The following is a 25,296-nucleotide window of genomic DNA, read 5'->3' as shown; positions in this document are numbered from 1 at the left end:
TGTATTCCCCCTCCCCTCAGCACTTAAAATAGTGCTTGGCGCATAGTAAGTGCTTACCAAATGCCATCATGACTATTATTATTAGAGGGAGAAAATCGGGACGTAGAGGGGAGAATCAGAAGTGTTGGCTGGCCCGTGCTGGGTCACTGGAGGAAGAGCTGCGAATAGAGAAGGGAGATGTGGGATGGTCTATGCTGGGTCAGTGGGGAGAGTCAGGGATGGAGAGGGGAGAATTAAGAGTGCTGGATGGTCTGTTCCGGTTCACTGCGGAAAGTCGGAGATAAATGTTCTCCCCCAATTCAAAGCCTTATTGAAGGCGCATCTCCTCCAAGAAGCCTTCTCTGATCGAGCCCTCCTCTCCTCTTCTCCCACTCCCTTCTGCGCCACTCTTTCTTGCTCCTTCATTCATCCTCCCTATCATCCCCACAGCACATATGCATATATCTGTAATTCATTTATTTACGTATATCGATGTCTGTCTCCCCCTCTAGACTGTGAGCTTGCTGTGGGCGGGAACTTGTCTGCTTTTATACTGTACTCTCCCAAGCGTTTGGTACATTGCACACAGTAAGAGCTCAATAAATAAGATTGAATGAACGGAGTCAGGGATGGAGAATTAGGAGTTCTCAGTGGTCCACCCCTTATCGTGTGGGTGAGCGTCCCGGAGGGCAGCCAGCACGTGGCTCCTCCCGGCGTCCCGCTCCCCTGTTGGAGACAGAGGTCTGGGCTGGATGGGTCATGGGGGGACCCAGTAACGACATTGCTCGCGGTCTGACTGACTCAACGAGTCTCCGTCGGTACTAATGTTCGGCTTTTCTTCGTGGAACCTGCGCTGAGCTCTCCTCCTGTCATTCTCACTTTGCCGAGGGAAGATGGAGATCAGGGTTAACTTCCCGCTGAGCGCGGGGCCGCCCTCCCGCTGCCTGCGGCGACTGTGGCTTCGCTACCCGCAGAGGAGATCAAGCCTGACCTCTTTTACATCCCAGCCAGCCTTCTTGGGCAACGGGAAAAGGGACAGGGGGAAGGAGTCAGGGAAAGTAACGGTCCACGTTATTACAAATGCCAGATTAGGGAAGTTGGACTGTCAATAAAAAATGCCAACCTGCCGGCATTCAGCACTTGTTACTTTGGGCTCGCCTGCCTTCCACATTGAACTGTAAGCTCCTTGAGAAGAGGGATGGGACCTTTTTACTTAGATGGGACGCTCCCGACAGCGTGGTACAGCATTCTGCCCTCAGCTGGTGCCCTGCCCACAGCGGGCACCCAGTGCAGCCCTCCGAGCGGCGCCCAGCCCGGGTGCTCGGTATAGCGTTGCACCCTCGGCAGCTGCCGCCCCTCGTTTTGTGTCCGGTCCCACTCCTGCCGAAAGCCGACTCCCTCTCCTGGGTCTTCTTTCGAGCAAAACTTTCTGAGTTGGATTCCCATCAGTCAGTGGGGACGCTGGAAGTGGCGAGATGGGGTTAGTCCTCCCCACCGCCCGTTTCATCCCCCTAAAGGCCTATTGAGATGACCATCGCCTCAACGCCTCTCGATAGATGCTGTCTTCGGGAACGCGCGCGTGACGACGCGCGCGCGTGCTCGTGTGAGATGCACACGTTTGGCCCCGATCTTACCAATTTGTGCTTCAAGGTGCAGAAGAGTCCTAGTTGTAGAAATCTATATCAATTGTAGTTCTATCCCAGAACCACGGACATGGTGTTCCCGTTTTCAGTTGTCGTACGTTCCCCGTGGCGGTCGGCCTGCCTCTTTCTCCAACTGTGTGCGGACATCTGTTTGTGAGGCCTATGAGTTGGCCGGTGTTCTGCGAACTGCAGTGTGGAGCAAAAGCTTCCACCCTTGACTGCGGCCTGCTGCCCTGGAGCAATCCCGGAGAGGGGATAGGAAGCTGGGGGGGTGGGGGAGGCAGCCTGAATCCCACTCCCAACGTGGCTTCCTCGGCCACCCCTTGATGGGGCCAGGCCTGGGGCCCGGAGCCAGGGGTCTCTGCCACCGTCCCTGGGCTCAAGGCCACCGTATGCTGGGGAGGCCGAAGTACTCCGGCTCCGAGCGACGGCCCGGGCACGGCTCTGGGAGAGCCTCACCCCTGAGCCAGACGCATGGGCTCTCGGGCCACGCCCCCCAGGATCGCCCGGCCACGCCGCCGGCAGGCACGCTCTCTCTCTCTCCATCAGATCTACCACACAGTCTACAACTCAAATCTCTTTATTTTCTGCCCTTGTGAAAGAGGGGTCCCTTTCCCGGACCCAGAAGAAGGAAAGGCCCGGGGCCAGCCCTTCTGCCCTGAGTGCTGCTGGAGGAAAGAAGCAGGTTGAACGAGGGTGACGACTTTCACTGCCGGCACCCCCCCAGAGCTCCGAGGGGGTCTGCTCCTAGGGGCACTGATGAGACCTGCCTCCGTGCCCGCCCCGAGGAAACAGGCCTGAGGTGGCACTGGTGGCTGGGCCACCCTGGCCGCAACCCCAGCGGTGTGGCCGGCCCCGCGATGGCCCCGGCAGGGTGCGGAGCGCTCCCCTCGGGGAGGGGGTTTAGTCGGCCACGCAGCGGCCTTTCGGCGTTCACCCGGCCCTCGCGCAGAAAGGCGCCGCTGGCTCCGGGCCACCCCTCGGCCCACGGTCTTGACCGGAGGTCAGATGGGGCAGCCCCCGGCCTCAGCCTAGCCCAGCGCGGCCCCAGAGGTTCAGAGGGAGTGCCCGGGCCGTCGTGCCGAGCGCAGGTCAGCCGGGGAGGGGTCGCGAGGTCTGGCCGGCGCTTCCCTTCTGTTTCTTCTCGGGCAGGGGCGGCCAGGACCCCAGAACGGCGGCCGCACGGGTCACCCCCTCCCCCCGCTCAGATGAGGGGATGCCAAGGCAGCTCGCTGTGAAGCTTCTTGTTCCGCCTTGGTCCTGGTCAGTCTGTCCAGGACCCCGGCGCAGCTTCCCTCGTCCCCCCGCCGGCCCACCGGTTCAGCACCCAGAGGCCTCCTTGGCCTTGTTCTTCCTCTGGAAGCGTATGTCTCTGGGGTCAAAGCCTCTCTCCTTGGCTCCGAACACTGCCCAGGGCGGGGTCTTGGCCACGTAGTCGGCTGCCGTAAAGGTCTCGGTGCCCCCGCTGAGCTCGTGCTTCCGAACCAGCTGCTGGAAACGGTCGTAGTCGATCCACGTCCACCACTCGCCCCCGATCTTGTACTGGGAAGAAGGGGGGAAAGGTCATTTGAGGCTGGGAATGGTGACGGGGACAACCGGGGACAGGGCGCCAAAGATGTCCGAGCAGAGACCCATTGGGAACGGCCTGGTCTGGGCTCTCAGATCTGCCGAATTCAGTTGAAACCCTTCCCTACCTGCCCCGTTCCGCCCCCCAAGCCCCCGACCCTGCTGCCGCCCAGAGGCTACAACTTGGCACCCGAGTGCAGCTGGCCAGAGCGCCGGTCCGGGAACCATCGGAGCTGCCGCTGCCCCGGACGTCCCCTTTGTGAGCCAGTGGATCCTTCTCCCCCGACCGGTCTGTTCGCGGCACTGTTTGGTGGGGGGGGGGGCCTGAAGGGAAGAGGGAAGGTTCAGGGGAAGGCGGGGCCGGGTGCAGCTCCCAGGAGCCTCTGCTCAGTAGTTTGGACTGCCGTTGCCCTTGCATCTGTAACACGCCGCCCTCGCCCTCACCCTCGCCCCGTCGGGTAGCTCAGATGAGCTACTTCCGTACTAAGTAAGTGTCCGCGCCCCTCTCCCCGTCCCTCTCCGCGGCTGGCAGGACCCGTAGGGCTGTAAGCGTTCAGGAAAATCACAGCCTTTCGCTTTCAAAGGGCCTTTGACTCGCGGCCCAGTGGTTAAAAGCTTTCCGGGGAGAAAACACCAACAGGCCAAGGATCAATCGATTGGTTTCTCTAATTGAGAATCTGCCGAACCCGGGGCCTCGCCGAGCCCTCGGCGGGACCTGGACGGCCCGGCCGGTGGGCTTCCGGGGGGCTTCCCGGGGCCGAGCGAGGGTGAGGGTCTGACTGCGTTTTCCCTCCGCTCTATGCTGTGCGCGCGAGTGGGGGGAGGGGGAGTAGAAGGGGAAGGGGGCGTGGGTCCCGACGGCCACGGTGCGGTCACGCTCCCGTGGCCCAAGTCCTGGCCGCCCCGTTCCCGGTTTCACGGCCCCGCGATGCCTCTGGTCTGTGCCCGCGAGGGGCTTCTGTGTTAAAGTGGGTCTGTTGTCTCGGGCCACCCACGTGAAGCCCGATGACATCGGCGACGCCGCGGGGTCCACCTGGAGGCGGGCAGGAGACAGGTCAAGGGGGAGCCGGGGCACACCCCGTCCCGTCGCCCTAGGTTCCGGGATGGCACACCCGTGTCCGCCCGACCCCAGCCTCACCCGACGTTCATATGCCGCGTTCTCCGGGAGAATTCAAGGCCACGGCCCGGTGTGGCGGGGACAGCAGATGGCGAGGCGGACCTGGGGCCGGGCCGAGCGACTCGGGTACAGCCAGTCCCACTCGAGCCGCAGCCAGCAGGCGTCGGCGGCCAACCGCCGGCCATGGGGCCACTTGCTCCTTGGGGCACCGTTTGCTTGCCAGGGGCCGGGTAGGGTAAGGCCGAAGAGGTGACCCGTCGCTGCGGGAAGAGCGGGGGGCTGGGAGTCAGGACGGCGCCTCCTTCCGGCGATACTGTTTCGGCACCAGGGAGATATGGGAAAGGTGAGGAGTGAGAAGCAGCAGCCCCTTTCTCGGGTGCCCCCAAATTCAAGGCTGAGACCAGAGAGAAGCTTGAACAATAGAAAGCTTCCTTGGAAACTCCCCCAACGCGGCGCCCGCCGACAGCCGACCCTCCGTGCAGAGGACCAGGGCCCCGGGGACCGTGGGTGTCGACGGCCGGGTGGACTGCAGTGGGCAGGGACCCGGTCGATGCTACCGCTGGCCCACTGCAGGCCGCTCGATACCGTAATGATGGTATTTGTTGAGCGCTTATTACGTGCCAGGCATCGTACCGAGCGCCGGGGTGGATACAAGCTAATCGGGTTGGATACGGCAAGAAGTGAAGTGACTCGGCCAAGGTCTCACAGCAGAGGGGTGGCAGAGCCGGGATTAGAACTCATCGGCCGTCTGCTCCCGCTGGAGGAGCTCGGCGATCCTTGGTGACCCTCCACTGACACTGGGAGACTGAAAACTCTAGCTCTCCCGCTCCCCTTCCCCTCCTCGTCCTTCCCCTCCCTGGCACCACCAAGTCGGGGCCACCGAGAGAGGGGCGCTGATGCAAAATTAGTCCGGCACGCTTGCGTTCTGCTCCCCACTGGCTTGCTCCTACAGACGTCAGGCTGGTGGAGGGCCTCCCCGCCCAGCCCCAACCGGGCCACGTGACCCCTCTGCTGGCCCAGGCTCACCCTCGTGCCCCTCTTCCCGGGTCTGAGGTGGGCGGCGCCAGGCGGGGACTTGGTCTTGGTTACGGCCGCGGCCGCCCGAGGTCCGGAACCTGGACGCAGAGGCCGTCCCTGGGGCCAGCCCGAGGGTGTCCCCGGAGCCGACACCCAGCACCGCACGGCACGGCGCCCCTACAGAGCCCGGGTCGCGAAGCTGCATTAAGCAGATTAGCCAAAACAACCACGCCAGGCGCTTCCACCGGGTGAGCTGGGCACCAACGCGGCTCTCTCCAGCTGCCAGGTGCTGCTGGCTGAGTCGGATCTGGCGCCGGAAGAGGACTGGACGTTCTCTCCCTGCCGGTCCTCCCCTGGCTCGAGCGGGACGCCCAGACCCCTGCCAGTCTGACCCCGGGATTCAAGTGGACGCTCAGCCCCACCCCAAGGGGCCCCTGCCCCGGGGTCTCTCCCCAGGCGGGGAGGTCCGTCCCCCTCGGGGCCGATCCCGCCGGGCCCTCCGGGGCTGGGGGAGGCGTGGATGGGGCGGCCGGGCCCCAGAGGGAGGAGGGCTTCCGTGTCCCGCGTGTGAGCCGACGATCCCCCTCGACGCGGCCTGCTCTCCAGTGCCGCCCCCAACCTCCGCCCGTATGTGGCCTGCCGGAAGCCAGCTCCTCGCCTCCTTTCTGTAGTTGCGGGATGTGGGGCCGGTGGACCAGGCCGCTGCCGGGGGCTTAGCCCACTGTGAGGTGGAGTCAGAGGAGCCTCTCCCACTCCTTACAAGCAGCGTGGCCTAGTGGCAAGAGCCCAAGCCCGAGAGTCAGAGGACCTTGGTTCCAATCCCGGTTCTAGCACTTGTAGGCTGTGTGACACTGGGTAAGTCACTTCATTTCTCTATGCTTCAGTTGCCTCATCTGCAAAAACGGGGATTCGATATCTGTTCTCCCTTCTTCTCAGACTGTGAGCCCTGATTATCTCTTATCTACCCCAGCACTCAGTACAGTGCTTGACACACAATAAGCATTTAACACTTACCACAGTTATTATTACTTCTGTGATTGATGTCTCTGCCTGGGACTTGCTCTCCAAGGCTCTGAAGAGAGGGAGGGGACCCTGGAAGCCCTTATGCCCACCCAGGCTTCCCCTTCCAGCCCTAAGACAAGGAGAGCTTCTGAGCTAAGACGTCTGGGTCTCACCAACTCATTTGCCAGTGACTATTACCCCCAGCCACCTCCGGATCAAACATAAACTCCTTACCGTCGGCTTTCAGACACTCAATCGGCTCACCCCCACTTACCTTACCTCACCGATCCCCTTCTACAACTCAGCCCATATACTTCACTCCTCCAACACCACCCTACTCACTGTTCCTCGATCCCATCTATCTCGCTGCCAACCCCTTGCTCACGGCCTCTCTGGCCTGGACCTCCCTCCTCCTTCACGGCCTTAAGAGGATCACTCTCCCCACCTTCAAAGCCTTATTAAAAATCACACCTCCTCCAAGTGGCCTTCACAGAACAAGCCCTCATTTCCCCTACTCTCGTTCCCTTCTGTTTCACCTATGGACTTGACTCCGTACCCTGTAGCGATGATAATAATTATAGTACTTATTAAGCGCTACGTGCCATGCACTGTACTAAGCACTCAGGTTGGACACAGTCCAACATGGGGCTCACGGTCTTAATCACTGTTTTATAGAGGAGGTAACTGAAGCCCAGGGAAGGTGACTTGCCCGAAGTCAATCAATCAGTTGTATTTATTAAGTGCTTACTGTGTGCAGGGGGCATTGTACTAAGCATCTGGGCGAGTACAACACAGTATAACAGACACATTCCGTGCCCACAACGACCTCACAGTCTAAAGGGGGAGGCAGACATTAATATAAATAAATAAATTATGGATATGTACATAAATGCTGTGGGGCTGAAGGTGGGGTAGGGGTGAATAAAGGGAGCAAGTCAGGGCAACACAAAAGGGAGTGGGAAAAGAGGATACGAGGACTTAGGGAAGGCCTCTTGGAGGACACGTGCCTTCAGTAAGGCTTTGAAGGTGGGGCGAGTCACTGTCTAATTGTCTTTTGGTTATGAAAAGGGAGGGCGTTCCAGTCCAGAGGCGGGATGCGGGCGAGAGGCCGGCAGGGAGATGGATGAGATCGAGGTACAGTGAGAAGGTTGGCTTTAGAGGAATGAAGTGTGAAGTCTGGGTTGTAGTAGGACAGTAGCAAGACGAGGTAGGAGGGGGCAACATACTTGAGTGCTTTAAAGTTGATGGTAAAGAGTTTCTCTTTGTGGAGGTGGATGGGTAACCACTGGAGGTTCTTGAGGAGTGGGGAAACACGGACTTAACGTTTCTGTAGCAAAATCATCTGGGGAGCAGAATCAAATATGGACCGGAATGGGGAGAGACAGGAGGCAGGGAGGTCAGCAAGGAGGCTGATACGGTCATCAAAGCGGGGACAGGAGAAGTGCTCGGATTTGGTAGCGGTTTGGATGGAGAAGAAAAGACAGCTTTTAGCGACAGGACTTAGCGATAGATCGGATGTGTGGGTTGAATGAGAGGAGTCAAGGATAACACCAAAGTTAGGGGCTTGTGAGACAGGAAGGATGGCGGTGCCGTTTACAGTGACGGAAAAGCGAGGGGGAGGACAGGGTTCGGGTGGGAAGATAAGAGGTGTCTTGGACAAGAGGTGTCGGCAGGACATCCAAGTAGAGATGGCTCGAAGGCAGGAGGAAATGCAAGACTGCAGAGAGGGAGAGAGATCAGGGCTGGAGATGTAGATTTGGGAATCATCCACAAAGAGGTGGTAGCTGAAGCCACGGAAGCGATGGGAGTTCTCCAGGGAAGTGGGTGTAGATGGAAAATAGAAGGGGATACAGAACTGAACCTTAAAGGACCCCCACAGTTAGGGGGCTGAAGGCAGAAGAGGAGCCCAAGGAAAGACTGAGAGGGAGCAGCCAGAGAGAAAGGCGGAGCCAGGGGAGGACGGTGTCAGTGAAGCCGAGGTTGGACGATGTTTCCGGGAGAAGGGGGTGGTCGACAGTATCCAAGGCGGTTGAGAGGTCGAGGAAGATCAGGTTGGAGTAGAGGCCGTTGGACGTGACCTTTGAGAGGGCGGTTTCTGTGGAGTGAAGGGGACGGAAGCCGGACTGGAGGGGGTCGAGTTGAGAACTGGAGGAGGAGAAGCCGAGACGGCGGCCGTAGACACTTGGCTCAAGGTCACACAGCAGACAAGTATCAGAGCTGGGATGAGAACCCAGGTCCCGACTCCCAGGCCCAGGCTCTTTCCATTAGGCCATGCTGCCTGAGGCTCAAACGGGACAATGTGGAGCTGATGCCCCGCATAGACATTCTCTCTCCTACCCCTGAGGGGCCGGAGGGAGCTCCTGGGGTTATGCTAAGGCCTTGGAAGAATGAGAGGAAGGGGTGGCGACAGTGAGCGGGGACAGCAAGGGGAGAGGGGGAGATGCACTTAGATATGCACACCACCCTCAGCCCACAGTATTTAAGTCCATATCCTGATATCCTGCCATTTCCCCTATCTTTATTTTAATGCCTGTATCCCCTTCTAGACCGTAAGCTCCCGGTGGGCAGGGAACATGCTTACCGACTCTGTTGTACTGAACTTTCCCAAGTGCTCAGTATAGTGCTCTGCACCCAGCGACTGCTTAATCTGTGCTGACTGATTGACGAGCCTCGTTCTGGATTATTCTGGCCCACTGCCTGACCTTTCTGTCCAGGTCCGCATCGCCCGGCAAAGGAGAGTGGGGAGGCAAAAGGAGAGAGAGGCTCCACCCCGTTCTCGGTCCTCTCCCAGAGCCCTGCAGGGCTGGGAGGTGATAACACAGTCCGGGGCTGACTCACTGGCTACTTTGACCTTCGGGAAAAAGATGAGAAGGTTGAGCCTGTTGGCCGTCGTCTCTACTTGTATCTTCTCTGCCCTCCGCAGGCACCAGAGACAGTGCTCTGCACACGGCAGATATGCGGAATGGCGCTCTACCCGTAGCAGGTGCCAGGGACAGTGCTCTGCACATAGTGGATATACGACACAGTGCTCTGCAGCACAGCAGGTGTCTGGGGCAGTGCTCTGAACACAACAGATGCCGGGGACGGTGCAGTGCGGCGTTCTAAGCACTGGGGAAGAGACGAGTGAATTTAGATTGGACACAGTCCCTGTCCCGCAAGGGGCCTCATAGCCCAAGTGGTTGTCAGTGGTTCCGTTGAAGAAATTTCTGGATTGTCTGTGGATTTTGATTGTCTCCTCTCTGCCCTCTGCCCTACCCGAGAGCCGGTGGAGGATGCCTGTTCCCCCACTTTGCCCCACCACCAGTTCCCACCCGTTCCCCAAGTTTGGCAAACTCTCCGGCGGCAGAGACCGGCGGACCTCCTGTCTCCCCAGCTGAAGGGAAGGTAAAGATGCAGGCCTCGAGGGGCCTCCCGAGCGAGCCCTCTCCCTGCTGCCTCTGGCGAGCGGGGCACCCGTTCGGCCGGCCAGCTGGCCTCAGTTTATCGCTGTTGTCCCGGCGGAGAGGAGGCCAAGTAGAGACTCCCGCTGAGGGAGTCCCGTCGCGGGCGAGGCCGGGTGGACCGGAGCCCAGGGAAGAGCAGAGCAAAGGCTCGTGACTCCCGGCGACGCAACTAGGACCAGGCACAAGAAAGGGGCTGCTGGACGCGGCCCCCCCAAATCCCCGGCCTTCCCGAGAGCGGTGGGGCCCGGGAAGGTGGCCGGCGCCCGATTCCTACAGGGCCCCGTGGGCTGGGCAGCCTCGCTTGGGGAGGGCTGGGGCGTGGCTCTGCCAGGCGATGTGACTCCAAAAGCCCCAGGCCCCCCAAACACTGGTTGGGGCAGGGGATGCCCAACCCCCGTGCACACCTGATTGTACCGTGTGTGCCCACCCCGTGATACTCCGTGAGCGGGGGGCACAGGCGAGCACTCCGGCAGCGGGGCGAGGGGGGTAAGCGCAAGAGGAGGGCATTGGCTGCCACCTCCCCAGCAGAGGAGGGAAGCCCTGGGAATCAGAACCTGGAATGCCGGGGTGGAGGCAGAGAGGCTAAGGGGGAAAGACCGCAGGTGAAGGTACCTTCGTGTGGGCTAGCAGGAGGCAGTTGGAGTGCTCGTGCTCACTAGCGATGTCATAGTTGGGGAGCAGCGACGCCAGCTCCCGGACAAAGTGGAGCACCTCTTCGTGCCACGGCACGTTGGCCATGGTGAGGCTGCTGGCCGAGCTCTCCCCGCAGTATGTCACACCCTGCGGAGACAAACGGGATGTTCAGAGCTCAGGTAGGGGCCGTCGGAGGAAGCCCCGGCCACGGCAGGCCCCGCCTGGAGCAAATCTGATGGTGTCTCCATGCTGGAGTCCCAGACCAGGGCTCTGCTGACCATGGGCCAGGCAGGATTCTGGAACTCTCAAGGGGGATGGGCATTTCCCTCCTGGGGAAGCCTGGGGGTCTGGGTCACCCGTAGAGGCCCCTGGGCCGGGAAACTCGGGGGGGAGGGGGGGAGACAACCAGTTCCCCGGGGACAACGGCCCCCACATCCCTGCTGTGGCTTAGAGAAGCAGTGTGGCTTAGCGGCAAGAGCACGGGCTTGGGAGTCAGAGGTCACGGTTTCAAATCCTGGCTCTGCCACTTGTCAGCTGTGTGACTCGGGGCAAGTCACTTCTCTGGGCCTCAGTGAGCTCATCTGTAAAATGGGGATTAAGACAGTGGGCCCCACCTGGGACAATCTGATAACCTTCTATCTCCTCCGGCGCTTAGAACAGTGCTTGGCACATAGCACTTAACAAGTACCATTATTATTATTATTCTCTGGGAGAACTGGCATGGGGGGCTCTGAATGAGAAAGGCGGCTGCCGTGTCCAGCTCCGAGGAACCGGGTCCCAGTCCCGCCTGCCCCAGCCTGCCGGATGACCCGAGGTGAGTCGCTGCACCACTTTGGCCTTCAGTCTCCTCCTCTGTCAAATGGGGAGAACACCAGCTGCCTGTCCCTACCTGTCCAGACTTGGCGAGGAGGTGAGAGGTCCCACCTGACCCTTCCCCCATCATGGGACTGAGGGGCTAGTACAACTCCATCCTGCCGGGGGCTCCGACGGAAATGCCTCTTTCCCATCTCTTGGATTTCTGGGTTGGTTCCCTTTTTTTCTGTGCCAAGCACTGTGCTAAGCCCTGGGGTACATATAAGCTCGTCAGGTTGGACACAGTGCCTGTCCCACACGGGGCTCATGGTTTTCAACTCCATTTTACAGATAACGTAACTGAGGCCCAGAAAAGTGAAGTGACTTGCCCGGGGTCACCCGGCAGACAAGTGGCAGAGCCGGAATTAGAACCCAGGTCCTTCTGAGTTCCAGCACCAGTTGTATCCACTAGGCCACGGCACATCCCCTGCAGTCCAGGGAGGCTCGGGTCCCTCTGCCGCAGGCCCCGTGCAATTTTCAGGCTTGGACCTCGCGTGTCTGTGGCTGGGCCCCACCCCGCATTCCAGGGGAGCCGCCCGGCCTGCCGCAGCAGAAGCCCAGGGTCAATCCGAGACAGCGAACTGGGGAACTGGGCGGCCTCGGCCCCGACCCCAGCCCTGGCGGGAGCGAGCCACCCACCTTGACCTCGATGAAGTCTGGCTCCCCAAGCGAGACCAGGTCGGCGTAGGCTCGGAGCTCATCCACGTTCCACGCTTTGACCAGCGTCAAGCGGTACACGGTGCGCTGGGGCTGAAACGCAGAATAAGACCGCTCGCTTCGGTCAGGGGCGGGGAGGTCGCTGCCTACCCCCGCCCCCCCCCCCCAAAATGGTGTCCGTCAAGCGCTTACTACGTGCCAGGCGTCGGGGCGGATACAAGTAAATCGAGTTGGATGCGGTCTCTGCCCCAAGAGGGGCTCACGGTCTCAATCCCCATTTTAAAGATGAGGTAACCGAGGTACGGAGAAGTGAGGTGACCTGCCCAAGGCCACGCAGCAGACAGGTGGTGGAGCCGGGATTAGAACCCGTGACCTTCCGACTCCCAGGCCCGGAGTCTATCCACTACAGGATCTCCGGGGCGACTGGTCGCCTGCCCCGTGCAGGATGCGGTACTGGGAACGCAGCGTGTGGTGGGCGCGGCGGGCGGTAGGGTCAGAGCGTGAGGAAAGTGTTCAGCGCGGCAGCAGGGGCCGTGTCGGTAGTGTTGAGCTCCGTGAAGGGGGCAGGGGCATGTGCAGAGTGTATGCAGAGTGCCGTGCTGCATAACACAGAGCAGAGCGCGTGCCGCGCTGCGTGCAGAGCACAGTGGTGGGTGCAGGGCGACTGCCACGTGCGGAGGGCCGTGCTGTGTGCAGAGCATGTGCCACGTGCGGAACGCTGTGCTGTGTGCAAAGCGCGGTAGGTGCAGAAAGTAGTAGCGGGCTCGAGTGAAAACCTAGAGGTAGAAGAACGAGGGCACTCGCTGCTCTTGGGGTGCCTGCAATCTAGCGGGGACAACAAGCAGACCCACCCACGCTCTCGGGACAGGCCGGGGCCGTTTGCCGTCGCAGCTCGGAACCGGGGAGAGACGGAGAGGTGAAAGACCCCAGGGTCTCTGCATCCCTTGTATGGCTGCCCACCCGCGTGCTCACAACTTCCAGACCGGGGCCCAGGTCAACACCTCCCGCGGGCAAATCCTCCCCCGTGCCCCACTACGGCTCTGCGGGAGCGCAGACCGCCCCAGGGGAGTGTTCAGCACTGCCCCGGCGGGGTCCTGGCTGATTCCCGAGGAGACGGACAGGGAGCGGATCTGGAGTCGGGAGGGCAGCAGTGGCCCGGCTGACCCTCGGGGAGCCAGACGGGAAGCGGAGTCGGGAGGGCGGGCAGTGGCCCGGCTCTCGGGAAACAGATCCGCGGGCGTGAGGGTGGACGATGACCCGGCTGACTCCTGGGGAGGCAGACGGGGAACGGGTAGGGAGCCGGGAGAGTGGGCGGTGGCTCGGCTGACTCTCGGGGAGCCAGACGGGAAGCGGAGCCGGGAGGGTGAGCGGTGGCCCGGCCGACTCTCGGGGAGCGGATCCGGAGCCGTGAGGGCGGGCGGCGGACCGGTCGGCTCCTGGGGAGACGGACGGGGAACGGACCTGGAGCCGGGAGGGCGGGCAGTGGCCCGGTCGACTACTGGGGAACCAGATGGGAGCGGGGCCAGGATCAGGGTGGCCCAGCCGACTCTTGGGCAGCGGATCCCGAGTCAGAAGGGTGAGCGGGGGCCCGGCTGACTCCCGTGGAGACGAGCGGGAGTCGGGAGGGTGGGCGGAGTCCCAAATTACTAGGCACTAAACACTCATCTGTTTGTCGGCTGAGTCGGCTATTGAGCTCATCTGGCGGGGGGGCCCGCGGTCAGAGCGCTAGCCACACCTCCCCCCCCCCCCCCGGCACGGGGACCGGGCCTCTCACCGCCGCCCCTCGGGGCCTCCGACGGGCTTTGCTGGGTTCTCATCAGCCTCGTCTCTCCTCGCCTCCCCTCTGGTCTGCACCTACCTCCTCCCCCGGGTACCCTCTCTGCAGGGCCGCATCCCCATCACAGTCACACACGGTCACAGCCTCACGGACAGACGAGTAAAACCAATCTCACACACACACGCGCGTTCACGCACCCTCCCCCCGGTGCCAACCAGGCCCGCGGCTCTCCCCCAGCCCCAGCTGAACCCCCAAACCTGGCCCACCCGGCCTCTATCCTGGCGGCGGCACAGCTGACCTAGGACACGGAGCGTGCTCCAGCAGCGACAGATGACCAAGGGGCCGGGCTTGCCCGTTCCCGGCCCGTGCAGAACCCCCGTCTCCTTCGGCCCGAACAGAACCCCACAGCAAAATCGAGCTCAGGTCCTAGGGCGGAGGGAGGGGAGACGACCCCACCCGCCCTCCGTCCCAAACCGGAAAGCCGAGGCGAAGGAAGCACCTCCAAGCTGGGCGGGAAAACGGACCGCTTGGGCTCTTGACTCCCCAAAGGCCTCGGCTAGCCGGGGTCTGTGCGGAAGGCCACCCGCCCCATGGCAAAATGTTCACTTCGCTTTCTAGGTGAGGCGAAGGGCAGAGGTACGGGGAGGACGGTGGGATGGGCCGCTGAGTCACGGAATGCTAAGACGCCCGTCCCCGGGTCACCCTAATCAGTCAGAATCCTCCCTCCGGCTCAATCGATAACACAACGCACTGCGTAACCCACAATTTCGCCCCAGAGTCCCCGCCGGGCTGTGTGGAGGACAATGAAATATGCATTTTTTCCTTCCGCGCGAGGGCAATTTCTCATTCCGTAGCTAATGGAATCAAATGGGTCATCTGGAAAACGACCCCGAGCTGTCGGAAGGTTACTTCTTCGATGGGCAGGAGGAGCTGGCGGAATCGCGCCGCCGGCCGGGCCGGCGGCAGAAAGAAACCGAGCTCGTTCCCCACCACCCGTTCCCCCCGGCCCCGACTGTGGCTGGCAGGAGCAGCAGAATGCCGAGGGAAAAGGGAAGGACGGAAGGAAGGGCTCCTAAGTCGCGGAGCTGGCCTTCCAACTGCTCCTCCTTCGGGATCTGTGCCCGCTCTCTGTTCTGAGTTTGGGCCCGGGGCCCTGGGGGAACTAACGGGGAGGAAGAGGGAGGAGGAAGAAGTTAAAGGCCTCCTCACTGGGGTGGACTTGGCTTGGCCCGTTGCCCGCCCACGGGGGTGGGCTTGGTCCGGGTGGTCGCCTGACCGCGTGGCGCGCGCTTGGCTTGATTAGCTGCTTATCTGCTGGGGTGGGCTTGGCTTGTTTGGTTGCCTGCCCTTGGGGTGCGCTCGGTCTCGGGGGTCCACCTGCCCACCGGGCGGGCTTGTTCGGGGCGGTCGCCTGGCTGCGGGGTGGGCTTATTCGGGGCGGTCACCTGCCTGCCGGAGTGGGCTTTTTCGGGGTGGTCTCCTGCCCGTGAGCCGGGCTCGTTTGGGATGGTGGAAGCAGTACGGTGTATAATAACGACGGTATCCGTTAAGCACCTCCTACGTGCCAGGTACCGCTCTGAGCGCCGGAGTACGTACAAGGCAATCGGGTCGTCCCACGTGGGGCTCACACTTCTAATGCCCATTTTACAGATGAGGTCACTGAGGCACAGAGAAGTTAAGCGGTTTGCCCAACGTCACCGCAGACAAGTGACAGAGCCTAAGTGATTAGAACCCACGTCCTCTGCCTCCCAAGACCGTGCTCTTCCACTAAGCCACGCTGCTCCTCTGTGGTGTAGTGGATAGAGCACGGGCCTGGGAGTCAGGTGGTCATGGATTCTAATCCCAGCTTTGGCATGTGTCTGCTGTGTGACCTCGGGCAGTCACTTCACTTCTCTTAGCCTCAGTCACCTCGTCTGTAAAACGGGAATGAGACTGTGAGCCCTAGGTCCAACCTGATTTGCCTGTATCCACCCCGGCGCTTCAGTCCAGTGCCCGGCGCGTAGTAAGCGCTTAACGGATACCGTAATTCTAATTATCATTATTGGGATGGGCTTGGTTCGCTGAGGGTGGGGAAGTCTCTGACGGGAGTTCAAATCCCCTACGGTGTGTCCGTTAGTCCCCGAGACCCGAGGCCCAGTGACGGACGTTGGCCATCTGAACTTCCGCCCTCGGCCGCGTGCGAGGCCCCGCCTTCCCTCCGTCCGGTCCCGCCCAGCCTGGGCTTCTGCCGCGGGGCCGGTATTTAATAGTGATGTCGGTATTTGTGAAGCGCTGACTGCGCGCAGAGCACTGTTCTAAGCGCTGGGGTAGATAATAATGTTGGTATTTGTGAAGCGCTTACGACGTGCAGAGCACTGTTCTAAGCGCTGGGGTAGACACAGGGGAATCAGGTTGTCCCACGTGGGGCTCACGGTCTTAATCCCCATTTTACAGATGAGGGAACTGAGGCCCAGAGAAGTTAAGTGACTTGCCCACAGTCACACAGCCGACAAGTGGCGGAGCTGGGATTCGAACTCATGAGCCCTGACTCCAAAGCCCATGCTCTTTCCACTGAGCCACGCTGCTTCTCTACAGGGTCATCAGGTCGCCCCGCGTGAGACTCATAGTTAATCCCCATTTTACAGATGAGGTAACTGAGGCACAGAGAAGTGACTCGCCCACAGTCACACAGCTGACAGGCGGCAGAGCCGGGATTCGAACCCACGACCTCTGACTCCCAAGCCCGGGTTCTCTCCACTGAGCCACGCCGCCTCTCTACCGAGAAGCGGTATTTACTGAGCACTCCCCAGGCGTCCCGCGCCGCACCCAGGGCTCCCAACCCCGGAACCGTCTCATTTGTGTTCAAGGCTCCCTGCGCCGCCGGGGAACTGGGAAAGAGCCCGTGCCAAGAACAAAGCCCCCCGACAACTTCCTCGCAGAGACCTGTCTCGTCGGCGGGAGGGGCCGCCGTGACGCAGCAGCCTCCGGGGATTCTTCTGGAAGGTGGCCCGGGACTTCGGGATCGGACTCCGGGACGCTGGCTTGGGGGTGGCCCCGGCCGAATGCCCCCACCTGGCCTTTCCGCTCCAGCCAGTCCCACCCCACACCGACCCGAGCCCAGTCTAGCACCGCCCCCCCCCGCCCACCCACCGTTCCTGGCTTCCAGGATGCCCACCTGCCAGACTGTCTGGCAATCAGCTGCAACGGAAACAAACTCTTGTTCGGGACGGGTCTCTGCCTCCCGGCCTAATGGCCGGCAGCCCCCCGACCCCCTCCCCGTCGGCCTCACGGCAGATTCCCTTCCGACGGAATCCCGGTGGAGCACGCCGCTCTCAGTGAGCCGTCTGCACCCGGGGGCCCCGAGCGTCCGTCCGCGTCCCTCCCTGACCCCAACCCCGGAAAACGACACTATCCACCCGACCGGCCGGAACGCACGGGCCCGGCGCCGCCCCGACTCTCACTCGGCGGAAGGGGAAGGTGGGCGAAAGGGGAGGACGGCGGGGGCGTTCGGCCGTAGATGACCGCCGTGAGCTCCCGCGGGCCGGGTGCGGCGGTCCGGGCCTAGCGCGGAAGGGGTGAGGCGGAGGAGGTGTGCGTAGGGGGGGCCGGGGGGCGGGGGGGGGGGGGCGCGGACCAGCGCGGCGCAGTTCCGGCTCGAAGCGGGAGCTGGCCCGGAGGGATCCCGCGGTTGACGGTATTTTTAGCGAGGACAAATGAGTCAGCGTAACTGGGGCAGCGACGCGAGCTCCCGGGCTGCTCTCAGCGTCGCCCGGCCCCGCCGGGCCGGAGGGGACGGGAGCCGGGAGTCCCGGCTGGCGCTCACGGGCCCGGGACGGGGCCGCCGGCCGGCCGAACCCCGCCCCGGCGGCCGCCACCGGGCCGCCTGGCCGGCCCGATTTCCCGCTCCTGTAACGGTTGCCGCGGCAACCGGCAGGCCGGTGGGAGGGGCCGGCGAGCTCACGTTCACACCGCTGTCCCCCGGAGGCGGAGGGGTCGGCGGGGCCGGAGCCGGCCCCCGGCCCCTCGCCACTTCTGACGTCACCGCCCCCGGACGGGCTCTCCGCCCGCTCCCTCCCTCCACTGAGGCCTGGCTAAGGTCCCCGGCCACGCCCGGGTACAAGCCCCCCGGTGCGGCTCACGGCCTGAGCCTCCGGTCTGAGCCCCCAGCCAGGCCGTCTGGAGAGGCGAGGGGCACGGGCGGGCCGAGCCGTGCCCTCGACCAGGGAGGGGACTGGGGGGGGTCCTCGGGGGGGAGCGGGGAGCTCCGCCGTCCGGCGGCAAACCCCCAAGTCGGTACCTTTGCGGCCAAAGCTCTCAAACTGTCCAGGAACCGTCGCCAGAAGTCCTTGAAGAGCGGCCGGTCCACCCTCTTCAGGGCCGCCTCGGTGCCGGCGTCCACGCTGACGTACAACTGCGTCACCGGCCCCAGGGTCCTGAGCGCGGCCAAAAAGACGCAAGGGAGGCCGGGATTTAGCCCGTCGGCGGGCCGGCAGAGAGAGCCCCCTCCCCGGGCCGGGGCCGCCGGGCCGGGGTCCCGAGCCGGTCAGCCACGGCTACGGCCGGGGCCACCCTCCCGGGCCCGGGACTCGGGCTGGGTCTGCGGCGGAGGGGAGTCGCAATTCGCTTCTCCTTCCCGTGGCCCCCGGGGAGGCTCGTCCGTTGGGTCCGTCCAAACTCCTCCGGCTCTGCCGGTGTCCCGGCCGCGGGGCTCCGAGGGGCCGCATCCCCTCGCTCGCCCCCGCTGGGGGACGTCAGCTTCCCTGCCGTCTGACTCCTACGTGCCACCCTCTGCTCGCCCCGCCCACCCCGTTCCTCGTCGGGCTCTGCCCCGCCCCGCCCCGTTCCGGCCTGCGCTTGCTGGGGAGGGCCGCCGCGACCGGTCCGCGGCCGGTCACGGGGAAGGCTCCCGAATGGGGGCCCGGCCCCGTCCACCCGGAGGGAAGGCCGGCCGCCCCGGAGAACAGCCCCTCTGCCCAGAGGCCAGGGCGGGCGGAGAGGCACGGGGGCCACGGCAGCGGCCGGGGATGGGGCGCACGGGGCTCACTCGCCTGCCTCCTCCTCCCCGCAGCCTCTGGAAAAGGATGCCAGGCGGAAGCGAGAATGAATCACTTCCCAGAAAACTGGATTCTCGCCCCACTCTCTGGGCCGGGAGAGATGGGGGAAGACGTTCCAGGAGAAGAAAGTGGAGACCTCCGGGAACCGTCCCCCCGGCCGCCGTGTCCGGCCCCACCCGGCCGGGCCGACCCGCCGGTCAGGCAGGCGGCGCCGAGGTGGGCCCGGCGGCTGTAGGGGGGAGAGATGACCAGCAAAGCTCCCCACCTGCAGTCGGCGCCGGGGGGGACGGGGTGGGGCCGGCCGGTCCGCAGAGGACCTAGCAGCCAGTCGGGGACACAGTGACCAGAGTCCCCCGGCCTCGGGTCACCTTGCACGGGAAATGCCTACGGGAAGAAGCCGGCTCCCCCGAGCCAAGGGGAAGCAGCGTGGCCCAGAGGCAAGAGCACGGGCTTGGGAGTCAGAGGACCCGGGTTCTAAGCCTGGCTCCCACACTTGTCTGCCGCGTGACCTTCGGCAGGTGACGACTTCTCTGTGCCCCAGTTACCCCATCCGTAAAATGGGAATTAAGACCGTGAGCCCCACGTGGGACAGGGACCGTGACTACCTCGCATCCACCCCGGTGCTTAGAACGGGGCTTGGCACATCACAGGTACTTAACAAACACCACCACGACAATAATAACTATTATCATTACTACTAAGCAGGCGGCAGGGACGGTCCGGGGGCCCCCGGACCGAAACTCTGGGACCAGAGGAGACCGGGCCCAACCGGACGGGACCGGCTCCCCGGCACGGCAGACGCCCACCCGTCGGCGCTCACCGGATCTCCGCCGGAAACTGGGCGTTGGTGACCAGGAAGCTGGAGATTCCGCGCTGGTGGAGGAGCTGCAGGAAGCGGTTGATCTCCGGGTACATGATGGGCTCTCCCACCAGCGACAGGGCACAGTGCTTCACCGCCATCCCTTCGGCAAAGCGATCCGCCCGCACGCCCGGCACGCCTGGGGACCGAAAGGAGCCGGCTGGAAGGGTCCCCTTCCCCCGAGTCACGTCTCCCGGTAAGAGGTGCCGGGACACCCTGCCGACTTCTCCGGGAGCTCGGTCCCGGGAGCGGCGGAGCCAGGGCCCGCTGGGCCCCGAGGTGGGTGGATCCGGACCTACGTGGGTGGCCCGCGGCCTCAGGGGTCTGGGGGACCAAGGGAACGTGTGGAGAGGGGACACGGGTCGTCATCAGACGTACGGGACGGAGACGGGGGGATCGGGGGGGGGCCGGGTCACCGAGGGAGAATCGGGAACGGAGAAGAGACGGTCGGGGGGTGTTGGATGGTTCCGCGCTGGGTCACGGGGGAGAGTCGGGGGTAGAGGGGGGACAGCCAGGGGCGTCGGATGATGCGTCTCCAACCACGAGGGCCGGGGTCCAGGAGGACAACCAGCACCCAGCTCCTCCCGGGGTCTCGGTGCTCCCGCTGGAGACGGTTCTGGGCCGAGCAGGCCGCGGGGGTCACCGTGTAAAAACCACGCACGACTGTCTCGTTGTTGCAATCTCAGGCTGCCCCGTATAAGAGAGTCTCCCTCGGGCAGGCTGTGATTTCTCAATGGACGGACCCCTCCTCCAGGAGGTCTTTTCTGATTGGTCCCTTCGGCTAAACCTAGAAAACCTAACCGTTTTCACCCTTCGACTCCTCCGTGTCTACTCTTCCCACTTGTGGGCACTGCCTTGGGAGAAGTAAGAGTCTGGGAGAGCAAGGGATAAAGCATGGGCCCGGGAGTCAGCCTGGGTTCTGATCTCGGCTCCGCCACTCACCCGCCGTGTGACTCTGGGCAAGTCGGTTACCTTCCCTGTGCCTCCAATGCTTTATAAAAGGCAGTTGAAGACTGTGAGCCCCACGTGAGACACTGGACCGTGTGCAACCTGATCGGCTCGTATCTTCCCCGTCACTCAGGACGGGGCGAAGCATCAGGGGAGGGAAGAAGGGATGGGGGATGGAGGGTTCTGCTGAGAGCTGGCCCTCCCGGCATGCCGGTTCCCCATCGCAATTCTCGGCCAGACAGGGCCCTGGAGACAAACTTCAGAAAGGGCTGAGCGGTGCCTGGGGCGGATGAGTCGAGAGACCCCTCTCCCCTCCCCGTCTCCCGCCGTGCCCCGAGCCAGGTAGGGTCACGGTACCTTTAAACTGTCTGATCATGCTCTGATGGCTTTCGATGGCCTCCTGCAAGATGGTCTCGGGCCGGTCCATCCTCCACCGCCATCTGGTGCCCACCGGGTTGGCGTGATGCCTGCGGAGACGGGCGCCCGGGCCGAGTCGGCGATTCCGGCGAGTCGGCCGGACGGCCGCTTGCGCGGTCGGGCCCGTCGGAGGGGCGGGCGGGCCGCCGGAGAGGCCGGGGGCTCTCGGGAGCACGGCGGGGCGAGGGTCGGCACGAGAGGAGCCCGGGGCCCGGCCCACGTCTATCGCCCTTGAGGCCACCACCCCACGGCCCGGAGGGGTGCGGGGGAGGGTCGTCCGACGGGAAAGGATGGGACGGACGCACCGGGCGAGGAGAGAGGAGGTCGGGAAAGCCCCGAATTGGATTCCGTAGAGCGCGGGGACGCCGCCGTGGCTCCGCTGCTCCTCCCTGGCAGGGAGGCTGCCGCGGTTCCGCCGCCCCTCTAAACGAGCCCGCCGGGCCCGGGGGTCGGTCGGCCCAGATTCTGGCGGATCGTTCTTTCCTCCGGAGGATGCGGAGTGGATTCTGAGGAAGGGACCGAGCCTGCCGGCGGCCGAGCCGGGGTTGCGGGGGGGAACCGGCGGGACGGGGACCCCGCGGCTGCTAGGGGAACGGCGTGGCTCGGTGGCAAGAGCGCGGGCTCGGGAGTCGGAGGTCGTGGGTTCCGATCCTGACTCCGCCACTCGTCCGCTGTGTGACCTTGGGCGAGTCGCTTCACTTCTCTGTACCTCGGTTCCCTCTTCCGCAAAATGGGGACCGCGAGCCCCACGTGGGACAACCCGACGACTCCGTATCTACGCCAGCGCTCGCAACGGTGCTTGGCGCATAGTAAACGCTTAACAAACACCATCATTATCGTTACTGCCAGGACATCCCAGAGGCTGGCTGGGCGGAGAGGCTCGGGCCGGAACTAGGCCACGTGGCCAGGCCTAACTCGGATGGACATCGACGAGGTAAAACCGCCGTTGGTTTTCACTGCTCCCGCCCCCCCCCCCCCTTCCCCTCTGCTGTTAGAGACCCCGTTGACCCCTAGTGCTCCCATTTTGAGGGGTCTCCCGTTTGGACCGGGATTTCCTTCTCGCAGATTGCGACCTCTCTCGAGCACCCGGCAGAGTAAGGGCCTAGGATCTAGGGGGGGATCGGTTTCCTGCGGCCTCGCCTGGGAGCGGGGGGACGGCCGGGTCGACCCCACGGGATCCCATCCTACCCAAGGGACCCAAGGCGTTGCAGAGGCTGAAATCCATCGGCTCGACGGAGGCCGGTCCCGTGCCCTTCTGCCCACCCCCACCCGGCGCAAGCCCCACGCCCGACGCCCCTGCTCCCACCCCGCTGGCCGCGAGCTGCCCACCGTGCCGCCCGCCGGCCCACCTCCAGCAGAAGACACACTTGTTGGCACAGGCCAGGCTGGGGGTGGTCTCCATGCAGCGGTGGCTTTCGATCCCGTAGAAGGTGTGCTTGTAGCAGCCCCCTCGCCCCCGGAGCATGGCCTGCCGGGGGCAAGGCGGCGGCGCTCGGTGCCGGGGTCGGGGGCTGGGGGGGGCCTCCCCTCCGGGGCCTGGGTCGCCCTCCCGCCGGGCGGCACCTCCTCAGCCCCCAGAGCGGCCTGGCGCGCCGCCGGCCGGCGCTCTCTCCCTGGCCCGGGAACCCCCGCTGCCGCGAGCTCCGGGTTCCACCCCGCCCAAGGAGTTCGGGCACGGAGCTCGCAACCCCACGGGGCGCCCGCCGGCGGACGGGCGCGGCGGCGACCACGGGGCCGGACCCGCAAGGGAGGGGGCTCCGGGACCGCGGCCCACCCCCGCCGAGAGGCCCGCGGGCAGGAGTGAGGGGCGGCGAGGGAGGGAGGAGGAAACACCTTGGTCCAGCGGCACAGCTTCACCCCGGAGTGACTCCCGAGCAGCCGGTAACCTGGGGGGAGGGGCGGTCCGGTCAGCGCCGAGGGGGCGGGGACTCTCGCACGCGTAACAGAGCCCGCCCCTCCGCCGCTCAGCCCTTTGGGGGGCATCCAGGGAGGGGCCGGCGTTGGGCCCGGGGAGTGGCCGGCATCAGGCACCTGGTGGGGCCTCGGAGGGAGTACCGGCTTGAGGAGAGGGGACGGAGCGCCGAGTCAGAGGTCAGTCCCAGAAGACTGGCCTGGGGCCCAGAGGTCCGGATGGAGATGGGCGCGGGGAAGCACGGGACGACGGTCCGTCGGCCTTCCCGGCCTCTGCTGACCGGTCCCGAGGCTTGGGACTCGGCCTCCTCCCCCCCCCCCCGCCCCGCCGGCCAGCCCCCACCCCGGGGCCCCGAGACGACCCTTCCGAAAGAAGAGCGTGAAGTCTCCGGGGAGGTGGTGCCCCACCTTGCTTGGTCAGGGCATCTCGGAGGGCCGGCGTGATCATCGCCCGGGGCTCGCCGCCTTCGCCCCGCTCCCGTCCTCCCTGCGGGAGAGCGGAAGGACCGAACTCCGGGACCGGTCACGTTTCTCACACTGCCCGGGCCGCGGACGGAGCCGAGGCCCCCCGAACCCCCGTCCCCGCCCGGGTCCGCAGACGCCAAGGGTGGGAGGAGAGCACCGCTCACGGAGGCCCCTCGAGGGAGAGAGAGGGGTGTCCGGAGGCTCCTGTCCCACTGACGCCGGAGCTCAAGCGGCCGCGGCCACGGCTCCACCGGACGCCCCGCGCCGCCCGGCGGGACCCTGGCCTCGCCTCTCCCGGACCCCCGGAGACCGGACGGCAGCGGGGGCGACCGCTCCCCTGCGCCAGAGGGGCCGCCGCTCCCCGTCGGCTCGGACGAGCGGCAGACGGCGGGACGGAGCCGGCGGCCGGGACCGACGCCCGAGCGGCTCTCTCCGGGGCCCCGAGCGGGCGGCGCGGCGGCCGGGCGGAGGCCTCGGCGGGGAGCGGGGGTCGGACCGCCTCCGCGGTCGGCCCGGGGCCCCCGGCGGGGTGGGCCGACGGCCACGGTCGGCCCCGGGACCCGGCACGGCCAAGACCCGGCGACGGCGGGCCGGGCGGGAGCGGCCGGAGTGAGCCGCCGGGGGCCGAGGCGCCCGGACCCGGCTTTCCCCGCGGGCCGTCGGTCCGCCGGCGGATCTCTGCGGGAGTGGGAGTACTTGGGTCTCGCTGCCTGACGGCGGCGGAGGCGCTGGGCCCCGGGGGGCCGGTCCCGGTGGGCCCCTGCCCCGGCCCCCCAAATCTGGTTTGTGCTTCCTTTGGTGCCCTCTGGTGGACACTGGGTGAAATGCGGCAGAACAAGGCAGAGCCGTCACCCTGCGGGGGTCCCCGGACCTCCCCCCAAACCCCTGACCCTCGGTGCTTCCTTCTTTCCCTCTCCTTTTCTGCCGGAGACTCTCCTCCGAGGCCCCGGCGGCGGCAGAGGGTAGGGAGGTGCCGGGGGGCCGGCGCCCGAGGCCTCCGCCCGGACCCTCCGGTCGTCCTGCCCCGATCGATGCCGACCCCCGGGGGCCCCGGAGGGAGAAGACGGGCGCCTCCCCGTCCCCTGCAGCCGGGGGGGATCCCAGGGCCACGCGGCCGCTCGGACCCACGGGCAGGCGGGACGGGCAGAGACAGACGGGCGAGGAGACGGGACCGGCAGGGACGGACTGACGGACGGGCGGACGGACTTCCCGTGGGAAGAGCGCCGCCCGTCGACTGGCCCGGAGCGGGTCCCCGAGCCCTCCCCCGGGTGGGCGCCGGTACCTTGGCCGTCTTCACGGCCGCCACGACGCCGCCCAGGTCCTCGACGTCCACCACCGCGCCGGGAACCGGGGCCTCCTCCGTCCCCGACTCCTCGTCCTCGCCGACGCTCCCGGCCGGCTCCTCCCCGTCCCGGACGCCGAGAGAGAGGAGCGACGCTGTGCCGCCGGCAGAGGCCCGGCCGGACCCCGCCCCCCCCCCCCGGCACCCACCCCGCCTCGGGTGGCTTGGGATCGGGCCGGAGGGGGCGGGGCCCGGGGCGCCGGGGACGGGGAGAGGCCGCGCCGGCCGGAGCCCGACCCCGGGGGAGACCGGACCTCGGGGCTTGCCTCGCCCCGCTCTCCCCGACTCCCTCCCGGGGGTCGCGCCCCAGCCGCCCCCGCCTGCAGGTACCTGGGCATCCGAGGGGGGCCCGCCGTCCAAGCCCGCCGTTCTCCACGACGTGCGCCGGCCCTCCCCGGGTTCTCCCCGGCGCAGGGCCCGCAAGCGCGCCAGGAACCCGGCCCTCCAGGCGTCGAAGTCGGCCTCCAGGCTGCCGCGCGCGCTCCGCGCAACGTTGCCGTCCCCCTCCCCGCGGGGCAGGAGGCGCCGGGCGCCCAGCATCCGCAGCCACCTGTCCACCCTCCGGCCGACCTGCGGGCGGGTAGGATGGGGTGGCTCGTCGTGGGCCCGCCCTCCCGAGGGCGGGGAGCCGGCGG

General features: G+C 65.1%; 1 protein-coding gene across 1 annotated transcript in view; it reads right to left on the bottom strand.

The window, feature by feature from the left end:
- Positions 1 to 2,186: 2,186 nt before the first annotated feature.
- Positions 2,187 to 25,296, bottom strand: part of TYW1 (tRNA-yW synthesizing protein 1 homolog) — a 28,807-nt gene continuing 5,697 nt past the window's right edge. Inside the window, exons 6-15 of the mRNA XM_039914530.1 lie at positions 24,602 to 25,231; positions 23,263 to 23,341; positions 22,777 to 22,829; positions 22,293 to 22,411; positions 20,884 to 20,993; positions 19,540 to 19,717; positions 17,963 to 18,098; positions 11,892 to 12,002; positions 10,380 to 10,547; positions 2,187 to 3,164 (exon numbers count right to left, since the gene is read on the bottom strand). Of these exons, the coding sequence (XP_039770464.1) occupies positions 2,943 to 3,164; positions 10,380 to 10,547; positions 11,892 to 12,002; positions 17,963 to 18,098; positions 19,540 to 19,717; positions 20,884 to 20,993; positions 22,293 to 22,411; positions 22,777 to 22,829; positions 23,263 to 23,341; positions 24,602 to 25,231 (1,806 nt within the window). The 3' untranslated portion in view covers positions 2,187 to 2,942. The remainder of the gene's footprint in view (positions 3,165 to 10,379; positions 10,548 to 11,891; positions 12,003 to 17,962; positions 18,099 to 19,539; positions 19,718 to 20,883; positions 20,994 to 22,292; positions 22,412 to 22,776; positions 22,830 to 23,262; positions 23,342 to 24,601; positions 25,232 to 25,296) is intronic.

This window comes from Ornithorhynchus anatinus, chromosome 17, assembly GCF_004115215.2.
Source record: "Ornithorhynchus anatinus isolate Pmale09 chromosome 17, mOrnAna1.pri.v4, whole genome shotgun sequence".
Classification (NCBI taxonomy): Eukaryota; Metazoa; Chordata; class Mammalia; order Monotremata; family Ornithorhynchidae; genus Ornithorhynchus; species Ornithorhynchus anatinus.
This window is presented reverse-complemented; position numbering and strand designations above follow the sequence as displayed.